We start from the raw sequence: 26,729 nt of genomic DNA on the forward strand, positions 1-26,729 counted from the left end.
TTAGTGAACAACTGAAACAGGATGAAAGCGTATTGACATGTATTTGGAATGTACTGGATGACACCCTACCGATTTTTATATGGGGACTTGGTTTATTAGCAGAGGATGATTTCAAGGCATTTACATTTGGGTCCTGGACCCAGTATGCTTCAGGGCCAGCATGTGACACGGTGGGATAGACTGACGTCCCTGTAATCATAACGTTGCCAGTTCAAATACCAAGATGGGTACAGTAAGTTCACCCTAACCTCAGCTTTAAAAGTTTGGCTGGCCCACTCAATCATAAGCTCCCCCCTCCACCCTCAAACATTCACTTTGCTTTGGATATTAAGTCTGGAAAATAAACAAAATCTGTACAGCATCCCTTCAAAATCAGGAGCCAAAGAATATTCGTTTGCCTTAAAAGGAAAGCCGAAATGTCAACAGCCATGAGTGCAATTTAAGAACGTGAAACTGGACAATGTGTTACCAAATACTCAGAGTGTCATGTTTCCGGACATATACACACTCATATGTTTTCAGAAGATGAAACACTACCGGGCTTCCATCCTCTGAAAGCAAACATGTTTGTACAGTATATGTATGAAATATAACACTTGGTCTAGGATCCTTTTCAGTACAGGCACTAGTAAAGCGGAGGTTTAGTAAAAACTGAATAGCTTGTGGATCAGATTTTTGAAAATGGCCTTCGGATATTGTGCCTTTAGTAATTACACTGAGAATTATTTTATAAAATGATATCCTCACGAGACGAGTGATAATGCAAATGGAACTCCACAGTGCAGTCTGAGCAGGAGAACGTTCCTGAAAGGCATAACTTGTTTAGTAAATTTAGCAAATGATTTTTCCTTGCTGGAGGCTGTCAGGGATCCTGGAACTTTTGGAACCGATGATCATTTGTATGTCAAATGTAATCAAACTAAGTCTGATGAATACTGTGGTGTAAACTATGATTAGGATGAGATTAACATAACTATGTGACCGGATAGTATTTTCGGTACTATTCAAGAGTATTTCAATACTATTGTACAGCATATTTCTTCATTTGTTAATCCTTTGTGGTAACCAATTGAGAATCATCACAAAATTCATTAAGATTCACGTTTTCTCTACAGCTCATATCTAATGTGTTGCCAAAAATAACAGAACTGCTGTCGATAGTGTATTTTCTCTCACAACAACAAATGACAAGACGTTAAGGTATTGTGCTACTTGTAATTAACAATAACAATGACAACTTGTCACATAACAAACTTAGATCATTAATTGGTTACACCATAATTACTTCTCAAGCACATGTGTGTTTATGTAACAGGGCTGTTATTTGACTGCTCTCTCTCAAGCTTCCAAAAGTACAGTTTTAATAAAGCCAACATTCAACAATAAGACTTTTCTGAAAACATCACATGACTAATAATGAAAAAGCCTTTAATTAATCTTCAGCAATTCTCCCACATTTACATTTAGGGAATTACAGAATTAAGTGCATAATTCTTTACTTCTACATTCTATCGCAAAATTTTTATAGGTCCCTTTTTCTCATTTCACACTTTTTCCCTTTAAAAGAATAACAACACTACTGTGGGGGGGGAGCACATATATAAACCCGTGTACCATCCGTCCACAATGTTCATTTCTTTTATAAAGCTTCATAAATGTATTAAACTAGAATCTCCCAAAAACCGTCTGTTTCAGCTTTCTGGAGATGTTTCATATCTATTACAAAAACTGTGTTACATAATATGACAGACAAGGCATTTCTCGCTAGAAAAAAGAGAAAATACAAGACAAATACATCCTGTGATGAACAGGGGAACATGTTGACTAATAGACCCTCTCTTTTGAGGTGTCGGACAGGGGGATGAGGTATCAGAAGGTCGTGTCATTTCTCCCTTTTATGGAAAACTCTGCATGCTTGTGGACTTGGTCTTGATCTGGAGTCACTTGGTTTTACTGGTTATTCACCATTTTCGAATTTTCTAGGCAGGTATGATGGTTCCTACGCTGGTGCTTGTAAATTTGCCTACCTGGCCGAGTGTCTGTAAATGAAACAAATAAACTTGTCATAGTACATTGTACTCAGCCATTAAAATGATGATTGATGCCTTAAGCAAAAGGTTACAAAGGTATGTTATATTGAAATAATGTGCAAAATTATGGCATTTTTAATAGATTGTGTTATCAAAACAGCCTGACTTTTCTGAACTGGGTTAGGCTCTCATGGAAACTGCTTTTGTTCAAATTAATAAGCAGGTCAATCGTTTAACCTTGGACCTGGCCAACCCTTATATGTGCTACTTATTTACCTCACAATAAACAATCGTGTTACGCTGAATTGCCATTAGTCAAGGTATGGGCAAGAAAATCAATCTATATGTAAAAGAATAACATGTGTTTATTGTTGCCAATGATCTTGGCCTTTGGACCATTAAGTCCAACAAATAACTGAGGCGATCATGTTTGAAATGCAATATTTCCAATGTACTCAATCAACGGATAAATCAAGGTAAATTGATCAAGACCTTAGGGAGACCACGGAGAACCACTGATGAATACCAAGCTTTGTGATTTGTATTGATTCCATCCATCAGTCACACGATGACTCAATGAGTGTTGTGATCGCATCCGGGGAAGCAGGACCAGGGAGACGGATAATCGGGAAATGGGTCTATTACGGGGGAACGAAGGAAACACAGGGCAGCGATAAACTAACATTAATGACGGATCTGGGTTTACAGACTCAGACGTGGACTTACATACGCAGGATTAAACAAGCAAAACAAGAAACAGCTGGTTACAATTGGGATTTCATATAAGGTAAATGAGGGGGCGTGGCACACAGGAGGATCGGACGAGCCGGGCATGACGATGAGCAGTCCTTTCATGCTGTTTTGATGCAGTTTAATGTCATTCTGATCTGCTGTCTATGTCAGGAAAAACTGCACAGAGGAGTAATTCAGCTGCACATCACCATTCCTGTGCAAAAAGCTTATTTGAGTGAAGCACAGCACTATGGAGGATTATGGTTCGGTCCTCCTTGTCACACTGGAAGCATACTTGAGTACAATTTATGTGTATGACACATTCTGTCTGACTGGTAGCAGAAATAAAAACACTGCATTTGCAACAGTATTAAACCTCTCTAGGTAAGATCTAGACGCAACTCCTGTTTTGCCCATAACCTTATTTTTAAATTTAAACTCCTCCCAATGTGCACATTAATTAGAATTCAACCACGGCTAACCAGTTTTAAAGCCTCATCTCAAGTTATTGCGCTCTTGCACGTGTCATTTTGGATTTCCGCATACCGCAACCAATTCTGGTCAAAGAATCTGCCAGACATTAACAGCAAAAACAAAAATGGCCATGCTTCCTCAGGTTATGAGTATCTAAAATACTTCTTTTTAGTACTAGGAGAATCAGCAGATTTTTTTCCGACAAAATGAATGAACAACTGTCATCAACTGAAGTGTTGCATGGATTTAAGTTGCACCAACAAAATGACTGCCAACTAATGAATAAAATATGAAAAGGAAAATAAAGGCATTTTTTCTGTCTGGACTTAAATAACACTGAATATACTGAAAAGGACACTTACTGTAGATGCGGTGAATTTATTATAGTTCATTTTCTTTGCATTTCCTTCATTAATGTAGTGCACTCCGTAGCAAGAGGTATTCCGCTGGCTAGCGGCTTTAGCAGAAAAGGCGCATTATGAATTTATGAATAGGGCCCTGAAGGAAGCACAATGCTCACAGTATAACTGTGAATGAAAAAGCTACTAAAGGCAACTGGGTTGTTAACTCCCAGTAATACCCAGTAACTGCTGAGCACAATTACACAAATGAAATGGTGGAGTACACTGGTCCTAGAGAAAAGAAAACACCACACAATGACTCCCCATAGAGACAGCAGATCAGTTTAAATCATCTCAGCCAATACAAAGAGTCAAATTGGTATTTCGGTTTGTCTGACTTTGTGCAGCCCTTTGCTGTGTAACAGCTTTTAGGACGTGGAAACACCTCTGAAAAGGTCATTTGATGACATTCTGTAGGTTTCTTTTTATAGTAAGCCACCCAGTTGAGGAAAAATTAAACAGAGATGAAAATCTACTTCAACATTTTCCAGCAATGTTTAGTTTCTGTGAATAGAGCATTTTTTCCACCCTCAGTCTACCTCTGCTTCCATTGGCTTAAAAAGCACCAAAGCACATACATAAACCTGTGTACCATCCATCCACAATGTTGATTTCTTTTGTAAAGTTTAGCAAGTGTGTTAAACTAGAATCTCCCAACAACCGTGTGTTTAATTAAGCTTTCCGGAGATGTTTCATCTAATATTTAATACAAAAACTATGTCGTATATTATGAGAGTCAAGACAGACCAGATAAATACATCCTGTGATGAAGGGGAATATTGACTAACAGACCCCATCCTTTGAGGTGTCGGGCAGGGGGATGATGCACCAGAAGGTTGTGTCATTTTCCCCTTTTCTGGAAACTTGTGGACTTGAAGTCACTTGGTCTTACTGGTTATCGGTCATCTGAGAATTTGCTGGGCAGGCATGATGGTTCCTAAGCTGGTGCTTGTAAATTTATCTATGCTTTTTTTCCATAGAGGGGAGCTTAGCTTACTTTTTGTACATTTAAAACCCATCTGATTAATTATTTAGGGATATTATTATCCATATTGAATCTAGGTCCTGGATGAGTGACTCTGGTAATGACCCCCCATGGGATCTTTGCAGGCATTGGTTCGGACAGTATTAATTCACACACCCCCTGCTTAAAGCTCGCTCATTTTGTAATGGCACCAAGCACCAAAACTTCTAGGTAATTCCCTAAAATGACCACATGGCTGCAAATGAAAAACAGATTCCTTGCAACTCACAAGCAAGGTTAGCTGGGGTAAGTTGTCAAAATATTCACAAGACTTTTCATCAGAAGTTGAAAAAAAAACAAATTCATGTGTGCTGAATGCCTAACGAGGGCGAATCCTGTGGTAAAGTTTCGATATTACTGCTATAAAACTTGCAGCCAATAAGAGTTATCCTTAATGAATTATTAACAGTTTATTCAGCTTCAAATAGAACCCCACCTTCCTAATCAATATCTGCATGAATTTACTTCACCCTTTTTTGGTTTTCAATAAATATTTATTTTGATCCATCTGTTTCTGGAAATATCTTAGCTGGTGGTCCAGTTCCAAGAACCGTGGAAATCGGGTGATGCTCATAAGTCCATATCAAGATTGCAACATTGAAAGTCCATCAATTACACAAAAGCTATTTACTTCTTTAAAAAGAAAGAATTTTCTCTAAATTCATTCAATGACAAAAAAATAAAAAATAAAGCACCCAGATGGAGTGGTGGAAAGGAAATGAATCTGCAGGTGGTGAAAGGTCATGTGATTGTATCGCAATGATTATAATATCAGATCATACGGACAACAGACTGCTGGTCCCATGTCAGTATCGTCAGGGGCGATAAGGTGCGGAAGGGAGTCCGGCAGCCGTTGAATCCTCTCCTGTGGCAAGTCGACCCACAGCTGTTCTAACTCACCTTCGACATCCTGCAGATCGGCACTGGGTCTGAGATGACGTCTGAGCTGATCCCACACGTTTGATTGGGGAAAGATCGGCGGACCTGGCTGGCCATGGAAGGACCTCAACATGATGCAGGCAGTCCATAGACACACGGGCGTTGTGTAGAAAGATTGTAACATGGTGCTGTCTCATGAATGGTATGACATGTGGACACAGGATGTCACTGACATAGGGCTTTGCTATCAGGGTCCCCCGAATCACTACCAGAGATGACCTGAAGTCATGCCCAATAGCTTCCCACAACATGATGTCATACCCTATGGCTTCCCACAGCATGATGTCACACCCTATGGCTTTCCACACCATGACGTCATACCCTATGGCTTCCCACACCATGATGTCATACCCTATGGTTTCCCACACCATGATGTCATACCCTATAGCTTCCCACACCATGAGGTCATACCCTATGGCCCCCCATACCATGATGCTAGGAATAACGCCGGTGTATCTCTCCACAACATCGACAGGATTGGTCCTCTCCCCTCGGTGATGCCATATTTGCACAAGATGGTCACGCGTGGTAATGCAGAACTGAGATTCATCACTGAACATGGTACGATGCCACTCATCATCAGTCCATGCCTCCTGATTACGGTACCACTCCAGGTCTGCACTGGTGTTAATGGCAGCCTACGCATGTGATGGTAAACCTGTAGTCCGGCTGATGTCAGTCATTGAGACATGGTGCGGGATGATATGGGCTGTAGGGAATCCAATACCTCTGCCTGGATGGTAGGCACAGATGTCATGTGGTTCTGTAATGCTTGGTGCACCACATGACGATCCTCCCTTGGTGTGGTCTGTCCTGGGGTGACTGGAACCTTCACGATGTCTGTGGGTGCCCTCACATTCCCATTGGTTCCAACATCGGGTGACTGCGACACCTGCATGCCTCACATGCCGGGCAATTGCACGATACAACCTCCTGGCCTCATGCAAACCCACAATGCGACTCCTATCAAACTCCAGCAAGTGTCGGTAATGCTGTGTAATGCGTCTATGAAGCATCCTCTGTGCCTGGTGACTAGAACTTCCAGCTCCTTGTAAATCAAAGCATTCCCATCGCTAGTCTGCACGTGTCCCAAATTACATCCAAACTGGACCATTACTGGGTGCTTAACTATTTTTGTCACTGAGTGCATAAACAAAATTCAGATGTTATATATATTAAAAACGATCTGTGTTTTCTATTCAAATTTTGCATAGAATCCCTTGGTTTTGCAAAAAAGGTAATGTTGTGATATTCAACAATTAGTTCTTAAGAAAATGAATTAAATGTTACTTTATGTAGAATTGACTATAGGCGTTGAAGTTCCTCTTCAGTCCAGTAGCTTGTCATTTACATCTTATTTATTTAGCAGATGCTTTCAACTAAGCTCAGGTACATTTTTCAGGCGGCTGAAGGAGGAACTGGGGTTAAGGACCTTGCTAAAGGGCCCAACTGCGAAATAACTCTGCCGACTCCTGCTTTTGAACCTGCGATCTTCCAATAACAGACAGAGCCTCCTAACCTACAGAGCTTAGGAGGACGGAACCGTCAGAAATCAGATAATTTGCTTACATGTATGAATTCAATTATACATTTCTCAGACCCACACCTGATTACAGTATATTTTATTTACAAAGGATACCAGGACTCTCCACCATGCATCTATAAATAACTATAAAACATGTAATTTCAAAATATAACAATTAACAACAAATCATTATACAGCATGTCTTTTTATTATTGAATTTGACTTGTCTATGCTGGCAAAATGCAGCAGAGGAAATTCTTTGTTTCTCTGGCAATACTGAGGGCTATTCGTGCAGCAGGGAGGAAATGTTCTGATACCTAACTTAAATGTGAAGTTACGCCTTGGTAATTAGCGCAGATTGAAAAAAATGTCCAGTATAGCTGTCATAAACTGATATATCTGCATGTGCATCTGTGACATACCGAGTTGCATAAATAACTGTACGGTATAATCCTGGTACAGCAGCTCAGCTGACAAACAGCTCTTTAGTCATTACAGACATGCTCAGGGAAAACAGTAATTTGGTTAGTGTGCAAAAGAAAACAGGAAAGAAGGATCCCACTGACTTCAGCATGGACTGAAATCAAACCGGTTTTTGCTAAATTCATTTGTAGCACTTAAACTAACTTTTGTGGTATTTTATAGTAAAATCCCGCTTGCAGTATCTCAATTTAAGCTTAATAGAATAAGGTCTCAAAATAATAAACACCTGATCTGCTGCGCCTATATGTTGTAAGATCCAACAGCCTTTAAGCATGTGTGCATTACAGACTATGCTAGTCTGTATGGCTATGCTGCTAAATCCATCTGTGCGAAATTAACATAGATCTATTAAAAAATCAGAAGCAGGAATTCCAATTAAATGCTATGAGGGTTGACTAATAATTATACTTTTTTTCACTGCTCTTAAAAATAATCTACAAAGCCATTTTACAGCTGATGTGACTACGAGGAAATAATTACCAGGAGTGACTGATGAAGCCATTTTTATTAAAATACAAATGCGTGGATGGTCGACGTGTAGAACAGCCGGCATCACTGCATTTTCATGCTGTTTATCGTGCCTGAGTTCATGCGTGTTAGCGTAGCCATGGCGAGGTCCGGATCATTTAAAAATGTCTATTATAGTGTCTTTGGGGAAACAGAAAAATGGATAGAAGTGGGAGGAGGTGAATGCCTTTTTGTCTTTATTTTGCTTGCCCCACAAATAGGTCATTTTGTGGGCTCTATAATGGTGACTACAAATAGCTGAAATTGTTGCTTGCTGCTTCTGATTACACACTAACTGGAGATATTACTCTGGGCATTATTCAGGAAATTAGACACAGTAACACGCAGGAAATGTAAATACCTACAATAAAAATGATCCATCCATCCATCCATCCATCCATCCATCCATCCTTTCACCTTCTAATGGTTTGTTCTCTTGAGGGTCATGGGGAGGCCTGCAGCCTCTGCCAGTCAGCAGAGGGCAGAACGACGGGATTCTGCCTCAACAGGGTGCCAGTACAATAATTATTTTCAGATTAAATGCCACGTTGAATAATCCAAATTAAATCCTGATACACTCTTTGGGCTTTTAAGAGTAAATATAATGCGCAAAATTGGTCATGTTATGTCTTAAATGCATTTTGAGCTTAATCAATAATTGCCAAAACATTTGCAAAGTAAAATCAGTGTTTTATCAGTACGGTTAGATGTCAAAATGTCAAGATATCAAATGAGGCCCTGAGGGTTTTGGGGGCTCTGGATTTGCTGAGAATCCTTTTTCTCCCCAAGGAGTTTCATTCTCCCATTCCTGGGAGGCCATTTATGTTCAGTTTAGCTTTCCCAAAGAAGGCGGGATCATCTGTAAAGTAGGCTGTCTAGCATAAAGTGCTGCATAACCAGATGGACGAACTAAAAGGATTTATTAATGGACATCATTAATGGACATTGTTTCACTCCACAGCCTGTGTTCACATATATTCAGACACAGGGCCCTTTCAGAACCACATTCTTCCTCTATTTATAGCCCAATGCGCTTTTGACGTTAAGTGGCACCGGTTTAAATGAATTATAACAGAACGGGAAAGAAAATGAAGAAAGTCAGGACGGCCCTTTCTGTTAGACAACAGAAGCGCTGAGGCAAGAAGAGAAGACTGGTCAGATGGAAACTCATTACTGAAATTACCTCACAATACCAGAGACGGAATTTTAAATGAAAATAAAAATTAGAGAACCTCAAATGAGAACAAAAGGCTAAGAGAAAAGAAAAAGACCTTAGAGACTGTCTCACGGAATAACCTTCATATTAATAAAACAGCAATAGATTTTAAAACCTGAATATATTTGCCATCTTGGAAAGGGAACCTTTGTTAAGTATTAGTAATAAAAACATGACTATCAGTTGTTATCTATTTAATTTACTGTAAATGTGAAAAGACAGTGAATTAGCAGGAGTTTAATCCAAACTCTTGGATAACTTGTCTGTAGTCTGCTATATCATAATCTGTTCACTTTTTTTGTATGTTAGGTATTAATGAGCCTTGTCTTGTTTCATTGAATTATTGCCTAGGGTTGTGGCAGGTTATAAATTATTACCTTAAGAATTTATTTACAAATGGCAAATTGGCTCAGCTTGGTACGATTCCAAATATTTGATTAATGATTGTAATTTTTCTAGATGGATGCAACTGGAGCGACAGCTATAGTATATGATGAAAAATATTCTAAGAGTGTTTTAAATTGTAATAAGTTTTGCTGAGACTGTAGCAGCAAAATGGGAGACGACTGTGGAAGGATTTGATGAGAGTGTATAAAGGTACATGCTGTAAAGGGGCCATGTGTTCGAAGGTTCGGAGTCAGATCGCATCACACCTCATCAAACACGGTGGCATATAGCAAACTCAGATTCACTTGACGTAACATACAGTATGTTACTGTATGCTGCATACTGAAATGCCTAAAAATGGAAGTGCATCATGTCTCGTCAAGAAGCTACAACGGAGATTACATTTCATAACCAGACAAGCAGAGATAAGTTCAAAACAGAACTCATCACTAAGATATACTGGGGGTGGCTCCCATACTTGAGCCCCTTACCCTCTATTATCATGTTGATATGCAAGGAGAGAACACAAAAACTCACTTGCACTGTGCCTATTCATTTAACAGGCTTGTTTTGGTTGTACCCTTCGTGGGTAGTTTTGATTCTGTGACTCATTTTATTTTAATTGTCTGTAAATATTTTGTACCTGGCTTTTGTCCTATGTTGCACTATTTCTGGGTGTTGCTGATTTGAGTGCAGTTGCAAAGTTGTCTTTCATGACAAGGTAATGAATGTTTTAATTACATAGCCCAAGCATTGTTACTGGATTTTCTTCTCCAACTCTCTATGCGTGCATGCATCCATGCATGCATGCTTGCATGCATTCATCCATCCATCCATCTATGCATGCACATACAGCATGCACGCATCTATCTATCTATCTATCTATCTATCTATCTATCTATCTATCTATCTATCTATCTATCTATCTATCTATCTATCTATCTATCTATCTCTTTCTCTGACTATAGTATGGGAAAACAGAAGAAATTATACAAGACAAGCTTAAATGTACTCAATGTTATTGTTGTCTCACCTGTTACACGAGTGCAATACCACACCATATGAATCATTCTCAAAGTGTGTCCACTAGATCATTTAAGTAACGGCAGAGATGGAATCCAAGGGAAAGCTAGAAGGTCAGGACTCCCTCCAGAGGCTGAGACAGGTGTCATCCAGGTTTTCCTTTGCCTAGACGAACTACAGCAGAGAGTCAGAAACTTTCATGCTGGGACTACAGTTCAGACAGAGCCTGCCTTCTCTCCATGGTGCTGAAAGGTACCAGTATGGGGGTAAAGTTCCAGTCACCCTGGAAACACTCCCAGCTTAAAAAGGCTCTAGCACCAGGCTAATAAACACGTATATTCGCAGCTTTGGGAGGGATTCCGATTTTAATTCATGACAATTTTGTGACGATGGTATTCGTTGTTTATTTCCTTTTCAGAAGACACATGTTGCACGTCAATTTGTTTGTGTTCTACTTCGTCTGCTCATTTTTGAAGTCTGAAAGAGATTCGAGTGTGGCTGTACATGACAGCCAGAATCATTACAAAGTAATTCTACAAAGAGATGCTTCTCAAATAGGAGACACCCTGCAACTTATATCCTATTTTACCAGCACTTATATTTCTTTTTTAGTTATGATGGAAACAGTGACTTTTGCTCAGGAAATATGCGTAATGTTACCAGCCCCTCCTTTATTATACAGTAGGAACATCATATCAGAAGCACTTTGTTCATAAATTAATATTCATAATGTTCAATTAAGCGCAACCTTGTCAGCTACATCGCTCTCATTTATGACCATTGCTTGTTCTCCAAACCCGTTTCCTTTTCATGGTTCAATGCGGAGAAAAGAAAGAGATATTTTGTTGCAATAAGCAATAATTTTAGCTGTATGAGACACGGAGTACAAGTTATTGATAAACTACGAAATGTATGACAGGAAAAAAAAACAGAATTTCCTAACCATTGTCATCAACAGCAGCAAAATAAATTAAAATGGGGGGTGTGGGGGGGGGGACCAAAGTTACTTTGCTTATTTCCATCAGACATCAACCTTTCAGGTGCAATAAGATATGTTTACTTTGAACGGGCACCTTTCTTATAAAAATGACTGCATTTAATGAATCAATTGTGCAGCTTATCTTATTGTTTTCACCTATTTTCTTGTTGAGGGGTTTCCAGACAATGTAAATAGGAATGCACCCATAGGAACAGGTGATTATGTATTCCGCACAGCACTCTCCATCAGAATTACATTTTTATCAACATTGCACCGGAGAGAGGTTTTAAATTAGAGAGCAAAACTCCATTTCCAAACCACATTAGAATTATAAACGAGAGACAGAGAGAGAGGGAGAGAGAGCAAGAGAGAGAGAGGGAGAAAGAAAGAGTGTGAGAGAAAGATAAACCAGAAATGGCTTTATACAAAGGACTCATTAAAATACTTTTAGTCCCTTCTCCATCGAATAGACTCACTGCTTTAGAAAAGGGGGATTTTCAACCTGCAAAACATTTAATTTTCAACCTTCAAAGCATATTATCTTCTTACCAAAGGAGCATTATTTTCTATTTGCATCTCAGCACAGTTTAAGAAAAGCACTTAGAATGCAATACCCTCATTCCTCGAACCCGAGTTGGACCCTAACCTATAAACATACCATGACATCCTACAGGATTTGGAATAATATCAGGAAAACTGGCACAAATTCCATATATATAGTGTAGGTGATTTTTTTCAAGGCACTTCTTGAAGGCCTGTTTTCATAACTGAAAAAGTAGTAGCAACCCACAATAAATGTAACCACACAAACACACTGGAGTTTCATTACATGTCATTAGTAACATACACGAATGCCAGTTAACAAGCATATCAAATAAGAATACAAATGTGAACTTTCTTTGCATATTTTCAATGCTGTGGTGAAAAGCAGAGTTTGTTTTTTTTTTATAAACATGCTCACTCACCTAATCATGAGTTGGATGGTGATGTAATCAGAACGGCACATACTCACTGCTGTACAGCAACCCCATTCACATTCGCAAACTTGCTATTCACAGTTTCGGCTATTTGCGAGTTGGCCGAGGACAATTAAATAGGAACATTTTTGGAACTTGTTGAAACGTTGCAGAAACTCGCAGACAATACGTAAACCAAAACAATACTGAAAATGATCACATAAATTCACATAATATATAAATATTAGTGATATATAATATTTGTTAGTATAAGTGCATACTGTATCTTTAATATTACAAGTCTTGGCTTGCGTAGGCCTACAGTCGAATGTATCGGCAACCAGCCTCATTCACATTAGTTGTCTTTGTGACTTTTGTGGTCTCATGTTCCTCACAGTAACACTTTAACTTTTCAGTACCATTAATATAGCACATTTAATAATGGCCCCCAATACAACGTGTTCCCAATGCATACAGTAGTAACTTTGAACATACAGGGGCATCATTTACATATTGTATGTATATTACATAAAATACAAAATGACAAAGCAATCTGACATGCATAGTGTACAGTACAGTATTGTTTGTTTAGAAATTAGTAATAGATCAACTTTTTAAGTTACTATTCAGGCTAGCAGTCTGTTTTGGGCAGAGGCTAGGGGGACCAAGTGTTATTCACAAATTGCCACATTTGCAGGGATCTCCTACCCCTAATCCTAAAGAACATGAGAGTGTCATTGTATTTCCTCCTCCTAAACTTTGATTTTTGTTTTAATGTTTCTGTTTGCTCTTCATTCGTTTCATCTGTTTTTTTTTTCGTTTAAGTGATCCTGTTTCAATCTCTTTTCTGGTGGCTTTAGCTTGCTCTCAAGCCCCTCATTAATTGACCTGCAGAAGGTGCGCTGCAGCATTTCGTGGTCCTCTTTCAATACCGTAACGGCCCACGAGTTGACTGCCTCAAGCAAAATGCGAAATCTTAAGCAGTGCTGTATATACATCAGTCGAATGTCTGGATACTAACTGAAAATCATTTGTTTTTCAACCTGATAACAGCTATAAACACACCTCGAGGTTATGTAGTGATATTACTGTGTGAACAAGGAAAGAGATGGAGGGCTGTGACAGATTACCTGGCCCCCACGATCCCCCAACCTGAACCCTATATAGCTGGTTGGGGATGAGTGGGACTAAAGAGTAAAAGCAAGGTAGTCAACTTGTACCCAGAACTTATGGAAACTCCTTCAGGATGGTTGGAGAAGCATTCCAGGTGGCTACATCTGGAAGCTTGTAGAAAGAATGCCAGGAGTCTGCTCTAATCTACGCAAAAGGAGAGTCTTCTAAAGAGTTTAAAATCTGAGAAAATTTTGAGATGTTGGACACTTCTATAGGTCATTGCAAGATTTCATATGTATTACTTCACTCCCTTGAAGTGTTTTACTATGAGGTAACATAGCTAAAACAGACAAATGAATAAAAAGTGTCCAACCCATGGCAGGTTTAGCAGTTAGCTGTATGTTTTTTTCTTCATATTAAAACAAATTAATTTAAAATGCAGTTTTTAAAAAGTATAGCCTGTATGATTTTAAGATGGACTATCTGTCTGAAAATGAGGAAACAGGCTGCAGAATGATTAAGGACACAGACTGAAATGCTGGAAGTTGCTTGCTGAAATTGCTGCTGTTGGAATTACCCTGCTGTCCTGTGCTGGAATGAAATGATTTATGCTCTGATAAAATATGCAACTGAGGTAATTGAAATTGCAGCTTTGGATGAAAATGCATAAGCTATGAAACAGCAATGTATTAAGGAGGGTGCAGATTTTAAAAATGCCCGTAACCTTAACGTCTGCATTTATTCAAGGGGAAATGTGCTAAAATGCTGTACTGTAATTTTTGTTAAATGCCATCAAGGTCGTGGCACTGGATCACGCAAACATGTTTTGTTTGAAAACACAGACCCACTCTGCTTGTCTTGCATATTTTGCCCAAGCAACATGAAAGCGTTGTTTTTACAAGCAAAACTGCCCTGCTACAAAATCTCACATCTGATTGGTTTTAGCACCAATCAAGCCAAAATGTAGGTAAACATGTGACCTGCAGCTCTGGAAACTTTGTGCAAAATTGTACTCTTACACCACATCTCCGGCAACTTAAGAGAAGCTGTGTTTTTAGATGCCCCTGCTAAAGTAAAATTAGTGTGATATTGAGTTTAGGATGCTTTATACATATAAACAGCATGACATTCATAACAATCTCCAAAATGAGAACTTTTAGGATAAAATCCACATACTTTATGGAAAACATATTACTTTGATGAATGATTCAAATGAAATGAGTCAAATATTTTCGAATTTGATATCTTAATAATGTAGAAAACTAAAGAAAGTAATTTGTCATTGTTTATATCATTAATTATAACAATAAATTATCAACTGGAAACATTCTTCTTTAATCTGATTTATTTCTCCTACACAAGTACTGTTCTCCACTGATTGCTGATTCTATCATGTAACACATTCACTTTATTGCAGATTTCCCTTGTCATAAAACGGATACAGTATGTTGTGTCAGTGTCTTAACACTAACTACAAGTTCACATTTCCTTAATTACAACTATATGACATGTACTGTAGTGGCTGGAGGACTAGGGCTATTCAGGTTTGTATAGGGCAGTCGTCCCACCATTTTCAGCCAATCTCTGGGGATTTTAGAAATAGGGGGAATGGGGGACATGCGGAGTGGGTAGAGAGAAGTGGCGGGCTCCGCACAACCATATATATACTGGAGAACGTTAATCGTGTGTGTCTCTCTTGCTTCTGATTGCATTGTTTTCCAGTTTGAGTTTTGGCGTGGGCTCCGGCAGTACAGAGCCCATTAAAGTGCTCATACTTATGTGACACGCCTGTTGCTTTGGGGTAAGAAAAAAAAATGGGCGGGATATTTTATCTACATCTCTTAAATAACTTCGTAATTGCTTACCAGGATTATTGATGGATGCCTACTCAGGAATTGCATCCTTAATGATGGTTGATCAAATCAAAAGACTTAACTTTTATTGCATGTATGTATTTAATTTGGGGATTTAGCATAAGAAAAAAATTAACTACGTCTGTGTTGAAGGGTGTTTATCGATATTGCGGTCGTAAGAGCTAAACCGGATTAACTGGTGCGCCAGTGAGATCACCAACACGAACTGTTTGTTTAATGTAGCATTTACGACATTGTGAATCACCAGCTGATACTACTAATACCGGTATAAAGAGGCGTAAGGTTCTCTGAGCCGTAGTGAATCAACCGAACAAGACAAGGCTTTGCTCAAATGGTCGTAATCAGGACTGCACGCTCCCCTTGTTCTCAATGCTATAGTGCCAATGTGCGAATACTTAGGGTGTCCTCTAGTGGGCATGAAGAATTTGCTACAAAGGAGACGCTTTCTGATGTAATAGAACTTTTAATAGAACATTTAAGGAAACAAATAAAATTCGGGAACATTTTAAAGTTTTAATGGTTATACATAATAAAATGTATATTATTCGATATTTAATAAGTGTTGCTAGCCTTTGTTAGTAAAAATGTTTCGTTTTCTGTGGTTCTTTATAAATTAAAAGCGTATATTACATGTCAAGGTGCTTAGCGTGATGAGGTACAATGAATAAATGAGGACTCAAATGCTAATGTAGATACCGTGGGTCACACTGCTGTCTCATATTTCTGGAGTCGGGGATGTGAACCCCATCCCTGCATCTGTGCGTATATACAGTTTATATATTCTTCTCAAGTCACTCGGGTTAGATCCAGTTAGATGAATCAGTTTTAAAATTCCCTTTAGTTTGCAACATTGGCTGCCTTAAACATATCCATGCCCCCCTTGTGCTGCTTAACTGACTACAACTTCTGGGGACAGTTTAAAACACTCCAAAAAAAGGAGTGGGTGAGTCGTATATAAATATAAACATATTCAATCACGAGGCAGCTGCTCCAAAATCAAAGCTACACGTCTTATTTACTCCAGCCGTATGTGTACCAAGTAAACAAAATGATGATGTGTAACGTACAGGATCAATCGGTCTTCCCCTGTCAGCATGCAGGGGATATATCCCCATTGACGCGTATATGCACAGAAATCTGAAACGTGCACAGTACTCTGAGCACCAAAGCTTCTTCGCTTTCAATCATGCATAATTTTCAAGGGCACTCTCAGCAGTCATTGAAATCATTATTTGCATGTTTTGGTCGCATCACGGTAGAAAAATATGTACTTAGGTAATTGCTTTTAATCAGAGTCATTATGCATACTGCATGGGTCGCAGTCACTCTCAAAAAGACACCTCGGAATTATCAATACAATGTTTCTTTGAAGAGACAGGTACTTGAAACTGCACTTCTCCGTCAGGCATAAACGGCTTTTAAGTGGATCTAACTGAGCATGAGAAGCCAATACAGACGTTGCGAAAGCTTTTAATTACAGTATGGCATGCACCTGACCTTAAACTGACAGCTTCGTTAGGTGCACGGACAGCAGCCGAAGAATTTCAGATTAACTCCTAAAATTATATTAAAACAGGATACAGGCATACAACTCCTATTTTGCTGGGAGTATAATTTTGTCTAGACAACCCATGTAATGGCTTAGTATAGATAATGTACTCTACGAAAGTGTTGTCTGGAGAGACATAAAATACGTTTATATGTTCTTTTTCAGTATTTGTCTTCAACTACTTAAAGGCGACTTCTTGGCAGAAGCTGTTGCGGGAAAACTACAAACGGAATCGCTGATTAATGATTTTTCAGCAAAATCTTATAACTTTTAAGAATATTTAGCCAGGCGCGGAATGCTCCTAATGCAAAGCCGTATTACCACAGACAAGTAAATATCGTTGTATTAATCCTACATAATTTACCATGAGGATTTTTCTTGGTATAAAAGAGTGATCGAAACAGTTTGTGTTGTCTAACCGCACGCAATGGGCCTAAATAGGCCTATATATGTTAAGTAACGAGCTGTGCGGGGTGAGCGCGCTTCGATAATCGCCTACATGCGCACCGGAAAACACCGCAATTGATTAACTCACCTACAAATGCGCAACTTTATGCTTTGAGACGTTAAGTAACTTATGGTGAGACTTGTACTGGAGGTGGGTGAACTGAAGGATTTTAAGTAGTTTGGATGAGTGATTACAAAAACCTGGCCCCGATTATAGCTCTGTTTTTTTGTGCGATTTCTATTTACAAGCCAATTATAATACTGGGTATTAAAATCGAATTATTATGCCATCCAATAACACCGCTGGAACATGTTTTCGTTTTATTGAATCAAGTTTTATATAACATCGCCGCTTAATTTACGTTGTTGTGCAATCGGTCATTAAAAATGAAAAAAGGGAAAAAAAATCTTAATCGAATAAGATGGACTTTATTCAGTGTGAAGTCCTGGCAACGTGTGATTTTTACGCCTCCCTTACTGCAGTGCGATGGGGGAACTCGATAGAGAGCTGTTGAGCCTGTGTCTTCAAAAAACCTGCGATGAACTCGGTAAGTGCGATTAGGGGGATTAATCATCCAGTGTCATTTTAACGCATTCGCAGCAAGCTACACGTGCTCCTGGCCTGTGGTGCTCTCCGTAGTAAAACATGGATAATAACTAATCCTTCGCAAATAAAATAACGTAATTACAATTAGCTTGTGATGGCTTATTCAGTTTATACAAAATCTCTTTTGGATGTTATAACAAAATTTATTTAGACCTGCAAATGTTTAGAGTCTCCTTTCTTTGTATTTATGAACGCTTGTAATCGGCTGTATGTCTTGTTTTGTCTAAATGTGGGGGCTACAGTTTAACAACATTGTCTTCTGTAGCAGAAGTCCTACAGATAAAACTAATATTTCTCTGTAAATGACCCCTCCCCAGCCATGCAACATTAACTCGGCAGTTCATTCATTTACAGTATGTAGTGATTGTGTTTTCAGTTTGGTTGGCCTGTTGTCCAGAGGCAAATTAGCAAGTGACAGACAGGAGCCTGTAAAGTACATTTAAAAGACTTATGGAGGACAATGTAGGACTGATGGCCAGGAAATATCAGCTCTAAATACTTTGACACCTTCCTCTGCGGTTATGAGTCTCATCCATAGGTTGTTATGTAAAGCAGGCTTGCATTGTTATTATTGCACAGGGGTCTTCAGAAGTAGTAAAACCTCTGTGCCATAGAAGAACTGTAAGAGGAAGTATGATCTGTCTGTCGTGACAATAGTACTTGTCTGGCCTGAATTCTTTATTTGTTATTGTGCACCCTGTCACTCCCATGAATGCAGTTTGAGGGGATTTGCCTTTAACAGCTATGACTGTAGTAATTAAAAGAAAAAAAAACGCCACCCAGAGTGATTCAATGTCTCCACAGCCATTTCCCAACTACAATATAGATCCCTGTTGGCACCTGCAGTGCCACCTTCTGGCCTCTTCTGTCCCTTGGCTATGTAGTGGGGGGTCATGGACTTCCTGGACCTCTCGTGTTCAGTCACAAAAATTGACCACAGACAAAGTTCTTCCACAAACAAAATTGTCAACCGTCTGTGTCAGAGATTATTCAGATTGTGGTGAACTACGAAGACGTCAGGAAGAAGTGGCTACAGGCCGAGCTGGAGCTCAAGAGGCACAAGGAACTGCTGGTCAAAGCGGATGTGGCCCGTGCTTCACTGGAGGTGAAGCTGAAGCATGCCAGGAACCAGGTGGACGTGGAAATCAAAAAGCGCTACAAAGCTGAAGCAGACTATCAGTATTTGGTGAGACATACTTGGAAACTTGGGTGTAATATAAGCTGAGATGTCAGATCAGATTCACTGTTTTGCACAATGAAAACATGCGTTTTCTCAGTTCTTGAGAAAGGAATATCTTCTACATTTTGTTGTTTATCGTAAGCCGTAATGACATAATGGATTGGTAGAATGAACTAAACTCCAAAAGCCAGCATATAGCAGCTATGACATTGCTCATGTGATTTATTAAAGTAATCAGAGATGGATCATATTTGTAACATTGTTTGGCATAATTGAGTATTGCCTAATGGAACATTTTAGTGTAGCTGAAAATGAGTCTATCATGAAAGTCTTTTCTGATGGAGTTGCTATATCAACAGGATGGGTGGCTGACATTTGACCTTCGTGTGGTTTTTGACAGCAGAGGCAGATGCAGTTGATTTGTGAGATACTGGTCAACGACAGCAAGTCGAGCGCTTGTTTGAATGACGAACAGCGATCCGTGCTAGCTAACATCAATCACCGGGGAGCACAGCTACCTCTTCAGAAGACTAAGCGGTAACTGGTTCTCTGCTTTCTCTTTTAATTATGTCATATCGTCTGTCGTCAGAGAACAATTTTCGGGGTGTGTTCATGTGTTGTTTTTCCACAGGTTATCACTTATCGATGAATCTTCCTTCCTGTTCCACTCGGATGTCAGTTATGACCGAAGTGACGATGACCTGGTATGACTGTGTGATTTCGTAAGACATAACTATACTTTCCACTCTTTGGACAGTGTACAGATTTAATGAGCGGGGGTGATTGTGATGGAGGGAATTGTCATTTACTAATCTTTCAAAAGTTAGATTAAATGTAGTAACCTTCATCAGTTTCCACTAACTTGCATTAAAACAGGATCTGGACACCTCCGTGATTAAACCCCATAAGTCCAGAGTACGGGAGAAAAGGGTAGGAAAATGTTTTTTTATTAACCACAGTACTAATCAAATGTCTGGACACACTTACTTTTAATGCATTTGTCTTTATTTTAGCTATGTTATTCACCTTAAAGTGAAAGGCCTTGAGGCAATGAAGTAGTGCATAATATTGCAATGACCAAGTGTTCAACATCTCAAAACGTCCTCAAGCTATAGACTCTTCAAAATAGGTCACTGCAGACCCTTGGCATTCTTTCAACAAGCTTCCAGATGTAGCCACCTGGAATGCTTCCCCAACAGTCCTTAAGGAGTTTCCACAAGTTCTGGGCCCAAATTGGCTACCCAACTAGATCCCAAACTAGATCTATAGGGTTTGGGGATTCTGGGGGCCAGGTCATCTGTCGCAACCCTCTATCTCCTTCCTTGTTCACAAGACTATACTTACTACTTGACCTTAAGCACACCACAGGGTTATCTTGGTGAAAAATAAATGTATACTTTCGAAAGTATACATAATGGCATCCAGATCCCTACTGAATTGATTGGTCAGTCACATGTTCTTAAATGATGTTGACTTGGCTGCTGGGGGTGTGGTTTGATTTTCCCAGCGGTCATCCATGGGGCCAAGCGTTGGCCCTCCTGTCCAGAGACGTGGGCGAGGCAGTGGACGATCCGGAGACCTGCTCGCTGGACGGATAACGGAGAGGGTAAGCAGATCTTTATCTTAGAGAGCTCTGTTATAGGAGGGTATGTGAAATACACACTCCATAAATCCATGTGATGTAACATGCATGATTACAGTATCTAGGATGGCAGAGTTTGGAAGTAACATCAACATCTTTTGATAAATGTTGTTGGAGCACTAAATATTTGGAATAAAGTCATAAAAGTAGACCTACCAGGAGCCTTGGAATCTCTCGCCCAAATTGGCCACATTGCTGCTGAAACCTTCAGCTACATTGGCTGGAATAACCATTATGTCACCTTCCATTGGAGAATTCATCTATCGGTCCCACACCCATGACTTAGCGACACCTTTCCAAAGCTCATTCCGCTGGCCAGAAATGCCCCACATTTGCCTCTGACATTCTGAGTCTCCCTCTCCCACCCAGTCACTACCTCTGACATTCTTTGTCCTTCCAAGCCCCCGCTTGGTTCAGCTGTGGTCCAGTTCTTCATTGGGGATTCACCTGAATAGCATGCAGATTAGCAGAAGTGTTGTTTGATTGCCATTTGTATGTATGTGTGTGTTTAGGAAATCGAGACCACTGTGACAGCATCAGTTACTACACCTGAGAATGGAGCTCAGATCCACATGGTTATAGACATCACCCAGGACAAGGCTGAGGCCTCCAAGACTCTACAGCACTTCCCCCAAGCGGCCGGTAATGTTCCTTCCCCTCCACCTGAACGAGCCTACCTCTAACCTGCTGAAAGAGAGACTTCATTCCTGCCTCAGAGCAAACATCGGTTTGGGCTGCCGCTGACGAGCCGAGTGCTGAGAGCGAGACGGCTGAAGTGGGTTGCGAAGAGAAAGACGTCAATCCGCATCAGGGCTTTACTCCCACTGCCGGCAAAGTCGTACAGCATGTCTTTCTGTCCAAAACGGTGAGGCCCATTTTTATGATACAGGCTGCTCTTGACTGTTTGATCTGGATTTAATGCAAAAATATACAAGATACGTGGAGTTTATAAAAGTCATAAAGGTGATATAGGCAATGCACAGGTACAGAATGTAAGTACGTTTACAGTAAAAATGCAGTAACCATCTTTTTGAAATGTTTTGTATATATTACTAGTATATTTTTGGCTTATGTGTCTTGATAAATGGTGTCAATCTGACTTGCGTAAAATTTGACTCGCATAAGGGTTTGTAGAACAGATTACTTGTGTAACTCAAGAATGGACTGTCATTTATTTCCGTTTTATGTCTCCATAACTTTTCAAAAACTTAATCGTTTGGTAGCAGTTGTCTTATTTCCAAAGCGTCATTAGTGGGGTTTCTTGAGACTAACAGGTGACCTTTTTGGCTTTATATACACACCTGCCCCTTGCAGGTTATCCGACCTGAAATGTGTGCAGCGTGTGGGAAGCGGATCCGCTTTGGGAAGGTGGCTTTGAAATGCCGGGACTGCCGAGTGGTGGTCCATTCGGAGTGTAAGCACCTCTGTCCCGAGGCCTGCTCCCTCACAGTCCCGGGACCCATCCACAAATCCCCTGAGGTGTGTAAGACCAACCTTCTTTTCGCTTGGGTTTTCCCCAAAGCACCTCTCTGGTTCATCTCATGTCACTTGCAGGATGTCTTGGAGAGTTTTGCTCCTCCCACCCATCCTCGGATTCCTCAACTAATCGTGCAGTGCGTCGACGAAATAGAAAAGCGAGGACTGGAAGAGGTAATGGCTGGTATTTTGGCATGAACCCTAAATGTGACCTTAGAGAAGCATATCCCCATGTCTTACTGTTTGGTACAGAGGGGAATTTACCGCGTTCCTGGAGGTGAGCGCCTGGTGAAGGAGCTGAGAGAGAAGTACCTCCTTGGGAAAGGGCCACTCATGCTGAGTAAGGTGGACGAGATCCATACAGTTTGCGGCCTCCTCAAGGACTTCCTGAGGAAACTTAAAGAACCCCTGGTTACCTTCAAGCTACACCAGATGTTCATAGATGCCTGTGGTATGCTATCGTTTCCCTCCCACTCAACAGCGGGCGACTCATTCGCCAGTTTTCCGCCTCTGTGACTGTCCTGACCCCTGGGATGCAGGTTGCCTGGGTGTCGTGGGAAAGCCCAGGGGCTCATTTTCGACGTTTGCTAGTCACCTGACAGGATGCTAAAGCCACCTGTGCAGCAGCCTGGCCGATTGGCCAAAGGATTCAGTCCGAACTTGTTCCCTGTCAAACCTCTCCTTTTTGTTTTCATTATAACTTTACTATCTCACTACATTACCTTGAAAAGGTTATAGTTGTACAGCTAATATTTATTTGAAGTTGATTTAAAAGTATTGATCAGTAGCTGTGTGTTAAGTGGTGTACTAATAACCTTTTGTATGCAGGAAATGGACAGTGCATATGCAAGCCAGTAATGGTCTTTTCACCAATTTTTTTTTTTTTTTTTTTTTTTTTTTTTTTTTTTTTTTGCTGGTTCCATTCATTGTAAAAACAATTAGGGCTTATTTTCATTTGTATGCATAATATCCATCCATCAGTTTTCTGAAACCGTGTATCCTATTTATGGTCACGGGGGTCCCGAGCATGTCCTGGAGACTACGGGCAAAAGGCAGGGAACAGCCCAGGATGGAGGCGCTAAGCCACCGCAGGTCACACTCACACGCATACCTACGGACAATTTGGTAACACCAGTTAGCCTCAGTATGTTTTTGGTCCTGGGGGGAGGGGGGGGGGACAATTGGAGTACCCGGAGGAAATCCCACAACGTCACGGGGAGAACATGCAAACTCCACACACGCCAGTCTATGCAAGCACAAGATAACATGCGGAGTACGGAAAACATGCGACGAATGGGTGGACACTTCTGCAGCTCGCATTATTTTAACTAAATCTGTCGCCACCCCCCCCCCCCCCCCCCACACACACCTGCAACTGAGAATGTGGATGCGGGGAGACCCCAGGGCATAAGCTCTGCAGTTTTAAATTATAAATCAAAATGGGGGGGTTTTTAAAATTTGCTTAAGTGTCTCATTCCCCTGGCTGGTTTGTAGAGGAAATGTGTAAATACTTCAGAGAGTCACCAGGACTCGTCTGTTTGTCTCTGGCAATTGGCAGGCAGAACTCGGGTAGGTAAAAAAAATATGGGGGTTTCCCACACCTGTGTCCAAAATCAGGTTTTTTTGTTTGTCATGTAGACATTGACAACGAGGACAACAGCACCGCGGCCATATTCCAGGCTGTCGGGGAGCTACCGCAGGCTAACAGGGACACGCTAGCCTTTCTCATGCTCCACCTGCAGAAGTAAGGCCTGACTGCAGGAAAGCACAAGAACTCAGTGAGCATAGCAGGCGACAGAGCTGGTATCCGATTCATCGCTGCTTCTGTTACTGCTTGGCTAACTTCCTAGATGTCCATGTGTTTTTTTTTTTCTTTTTCTTGATCATGTTTGAATTGCAGGCATAAATCTTACAAATTGAGTTACTGCTCCTCTGTTATTTCGCATTCAAATCAGGTACTACCTAAATTTCTATTATAAGGCATGCATTACTGGTGTGTGTGTGTGTGTGTGTGAGCTTTCTACACACTGCGAGTTCTTGCTCATGCAGGCTAGGGAGTGGTGAGCATGATGACTGTTGTTGTTACTAATTTTTCTGCATGACTTCCCACAGAGTAATGCGGAGCCCTAAGTGTCAGATGGATCTGAATAACTTGTCCCGCGTATTTGGACCCACCATTGTCGGTCATGGCACGATGGAACCTTCCCCACGGACTATCATGAAAGACACAAATGCACAGTCTAAAGTAGGTTTCTAACTGCACATAACTTTTTTTTTTTTTTTTTTTATAAATTTGAAGGATGCACAGGGGAACAAGGTTGATGTTCTTCATCTGTTTTGTTGCTGCTAATTGCTTTTCTGTTCAGGATTGGCTCAGTGACCCCCAAACTGTTCCTGTGTAATAGAAGACCTTGGTTCAGAATTGATCCTTTTGCTTGGCTGGCTTGACCAAAGGCATAACTTTGGGTTGACCCTGGATGGGGGGGTTTAAGGTCCAGGGGGTTGTATTGGCTGGTCATGATAACTTGTGTCCATCATCTTCAGGGTTTTGCTTCTCATGCTATAGGTGGTGGCCCGATTGCTGTCTCTACCCACGGATTATTGGAAGCGGCTTGTGATGGTCGAGAGGGACCAGATCATCTCGTCGGTGATTGATGCTAACCTCAATAGCGATACGAACAACACAGACAGAGGTTGGTGTTACTCGTGCAGGATTAAATGCACGTGCTGTAACTAACACAGCTTCTCTCTTTTAGACCGCCTGTTCAGACCCCTCACCTCTCCAGAGCTGAGCAAATGCCATAAGACTCTTGGCAGTGGGGCCCTCAGGGGCAAATTCAAGAACCTAGGCACTGCCTTCAATAACACGTAAGGCCTTCTTTGAATAAGTGGTGACTGTGTAGGGACAGCGCACAAGTCATTTTCATGGTGATGGGTACTGGCGATGAGGTTATGGAAACACAATGTTGCTGTCAATCATTGCTGTAACCAATAGGAAGTTGGGTTTAAATTGTATATGGGACATAATGGTCCCCCCCATTATTTGAAGCCTTTTTTCTTGTGTAGTTTTTTTTTTCTTTTTTCATTAGTTTCACACTAATGAAATTTGATCTGATCTGATGTTCACCACTGTTTTGTGGCAACGCCTGACCTCCATTAAACAAACCAACAGAGTTTTCAGCACAAAATTAAACATTTAACTATATACGCCTTTTTCTTCACAGAAACAAGAGCAAGATGGACATAAGCAAGAGAAAATTCTTTACATCGCCAAGCTAATTTCTTATAGTCTAGTTTCAGGAGACTTAATTACTATATGATTATATTGTTTACTATATATAATTAATATATGATTATATTGTTTACTATTACTGTGGGGAAAAAAAAGTGGATGAAGATGTTTTAATTGTGTAGAATTGAGTATTTGGGAAATGGAGGTAATGTCAGTTTCTGAATATTATTTGGGACCATTGCGTAACAGGTTGAATAACAGCAGTTAAATGTAGCCCACATGAAGATTAAATAGCAGAGTTGCATTTGTAACTAGATTTTGACACAAAGTCCTCTAAACAGTCATATTTGACAGTAGGAAAGCACTAATTTGATATAAAGCACTTTGAGATGAAAATAAATGAATAAAATACATGAATATGTTTCTGTCTTGCACATGGCAGCTTTGGATTAATTAACTTCACAATGATGGTTTGGTGATGATGCTGTCAGAATTCACACTAATGGAGTGTGTGGGAGATTTAATGCAGCATTATGGAATCCTGGGTATCAGTCAGGACGTTTGCACAAGCTACTGTCTAAAACGAATGTTCATAATAAACGCTAATGATTTGTATTCTATTAATTGAGTATTTTTGGAGTTTATAAGTTAGGCTAGATGAATGTTGCTTTGTTTGGGGTAACATAGCGAAATGTTGGCTGTTGTGTTAATTCTAACAAAGCGAACAGTGCTGCTGAAGTTGGCCAGTGAGGCAGTGTTCAGGGTGCTGCCTAGTGGAGGCGTCCTAGGGCAGTAATGCTCGGTGATTCTATACAACAAAGCAGGAGGGTGCGGTGAGGTAAAAAGGTGAAAGCGGCTCTGATATCAAAGGCAAGACGGCCGGCCAAAATGGATAGGAAAGAAGGCCCTCTCTCACCTCCACCCACCCACTCA

At 40.4% G+C, this 26,729-nt stretch overlaps 1 protein-coding gene and 1 long non-coding RNA gene across 3 annotated transcripts; one reads left to right on the plus strand and one right to left on the minus strand.

The window, feature by feature from the left end:
* Nucleotides 1-1,512: 1,512 nt before the first annotated feature.
* On the minus strand, nucleotides 1,513-17,826 carry LOC125741632 (uncharacterized). Its single transcript, XR_007397824.1, has 3 exons — nucleotides 17,748-17,826; nucleotides 2,523-2,668; nucleotides 1,513-2,039 (listed from the first exon to the last, which is right to left on the minus strand). It is a non-coding gene; the product is annotated as an uncharacterized LOC125741632 (long non-coding RNA).
* si:ch1073-416j23.1 (rac GTPase-activating protein 1) lies at nucleotides 17,235-26,397 on the plus strand. Of its 2 annotated transcripts, none has more exons than XM_049012741.1 (17): nucleotides 17,235-17,810; nucleotides 18,143-18,207; nucleotides 19,250-19,452; nucleotides 19,850-19,983; nucleotides 20,078-20,150; nucleotides 20,323-20,376; nucleotides 20,954-21,052; nucleotides 21,601-21,730; nucleotides 21,805-21,953; nucleotides 22,403-22,567; nucleotides 22,643-22,738; nucleotides 22,817-23,015; nucleotides 24,203-24,308; nucleotides 24,677-24,809; nucleotides 25,131-25,257; nucleotides 25,321-25,432; nucleotides 25,789-26,397. In XM_049012741.1, exons 2-17 carry the CDS (start codon nucleotides 18,147-18,149, stop codon nucleotides 25,841-25,843), a joined length of 1,896 nt encoding a protein of 631 aa, XP_048868698.1. In that variant the 5' UTR covers nucleotides 17,235-17,810; nucleotides 18,143-18,146; the 3' UTR covers nucleotides 25,844-26,397. The 2 variants fall into 2 exon arrangements, with proteins under 2 accessions (XP_048868698.1, XP_048868697.1); XM_049012740.1 differs by having other exon boundaries at nucleotides 17,242-17,810; nucleotides 19,847-19,983.
* The last annotated feature ends 332 nt before the right edge of the window (nucleotides 26,398-26,729 follow it).

This window comes from Brienomyrus brachyistius, chromosome 1 (assembly GCF_023856365.1).
Source record: "Brienomyrus brachyistius isolate T26 chromosome 1, BBRACH_0.4, whole genome shotgun sequence".
In the NCBI taxonomy this organism is placed as follows: Eukaryota; Metazoa; Chordata; class Actinopteri; order Osteoglossiformes; family Mormyridae; genus Brienomyrus; species Brienomyrus brachyistius.

Coding starts and splice junctions, on each gene's coding strand:
- si:ch1073-416j23.1 (XM_049012740.1), top strand. CDS start 18,147: ATGGGGGAACTCGATAGAGAGCTGTTGAGCCTGTGTCTTCAAAAAACC. Junction 21,053..21,600: donor CTGGACGGATAACGGAGAGG/GTAAGCAGATCT, acceptor GTGTGTGTTTAG/GAAATCGAGACCACTGTGAC. Junction 22,568..22,642: donor CCATCCACAAATCCCCTGAG/GTGTGTAAGACC, acceptor TGTCACTTGCAG/GATGTCTTGGAGAGTTTTGC.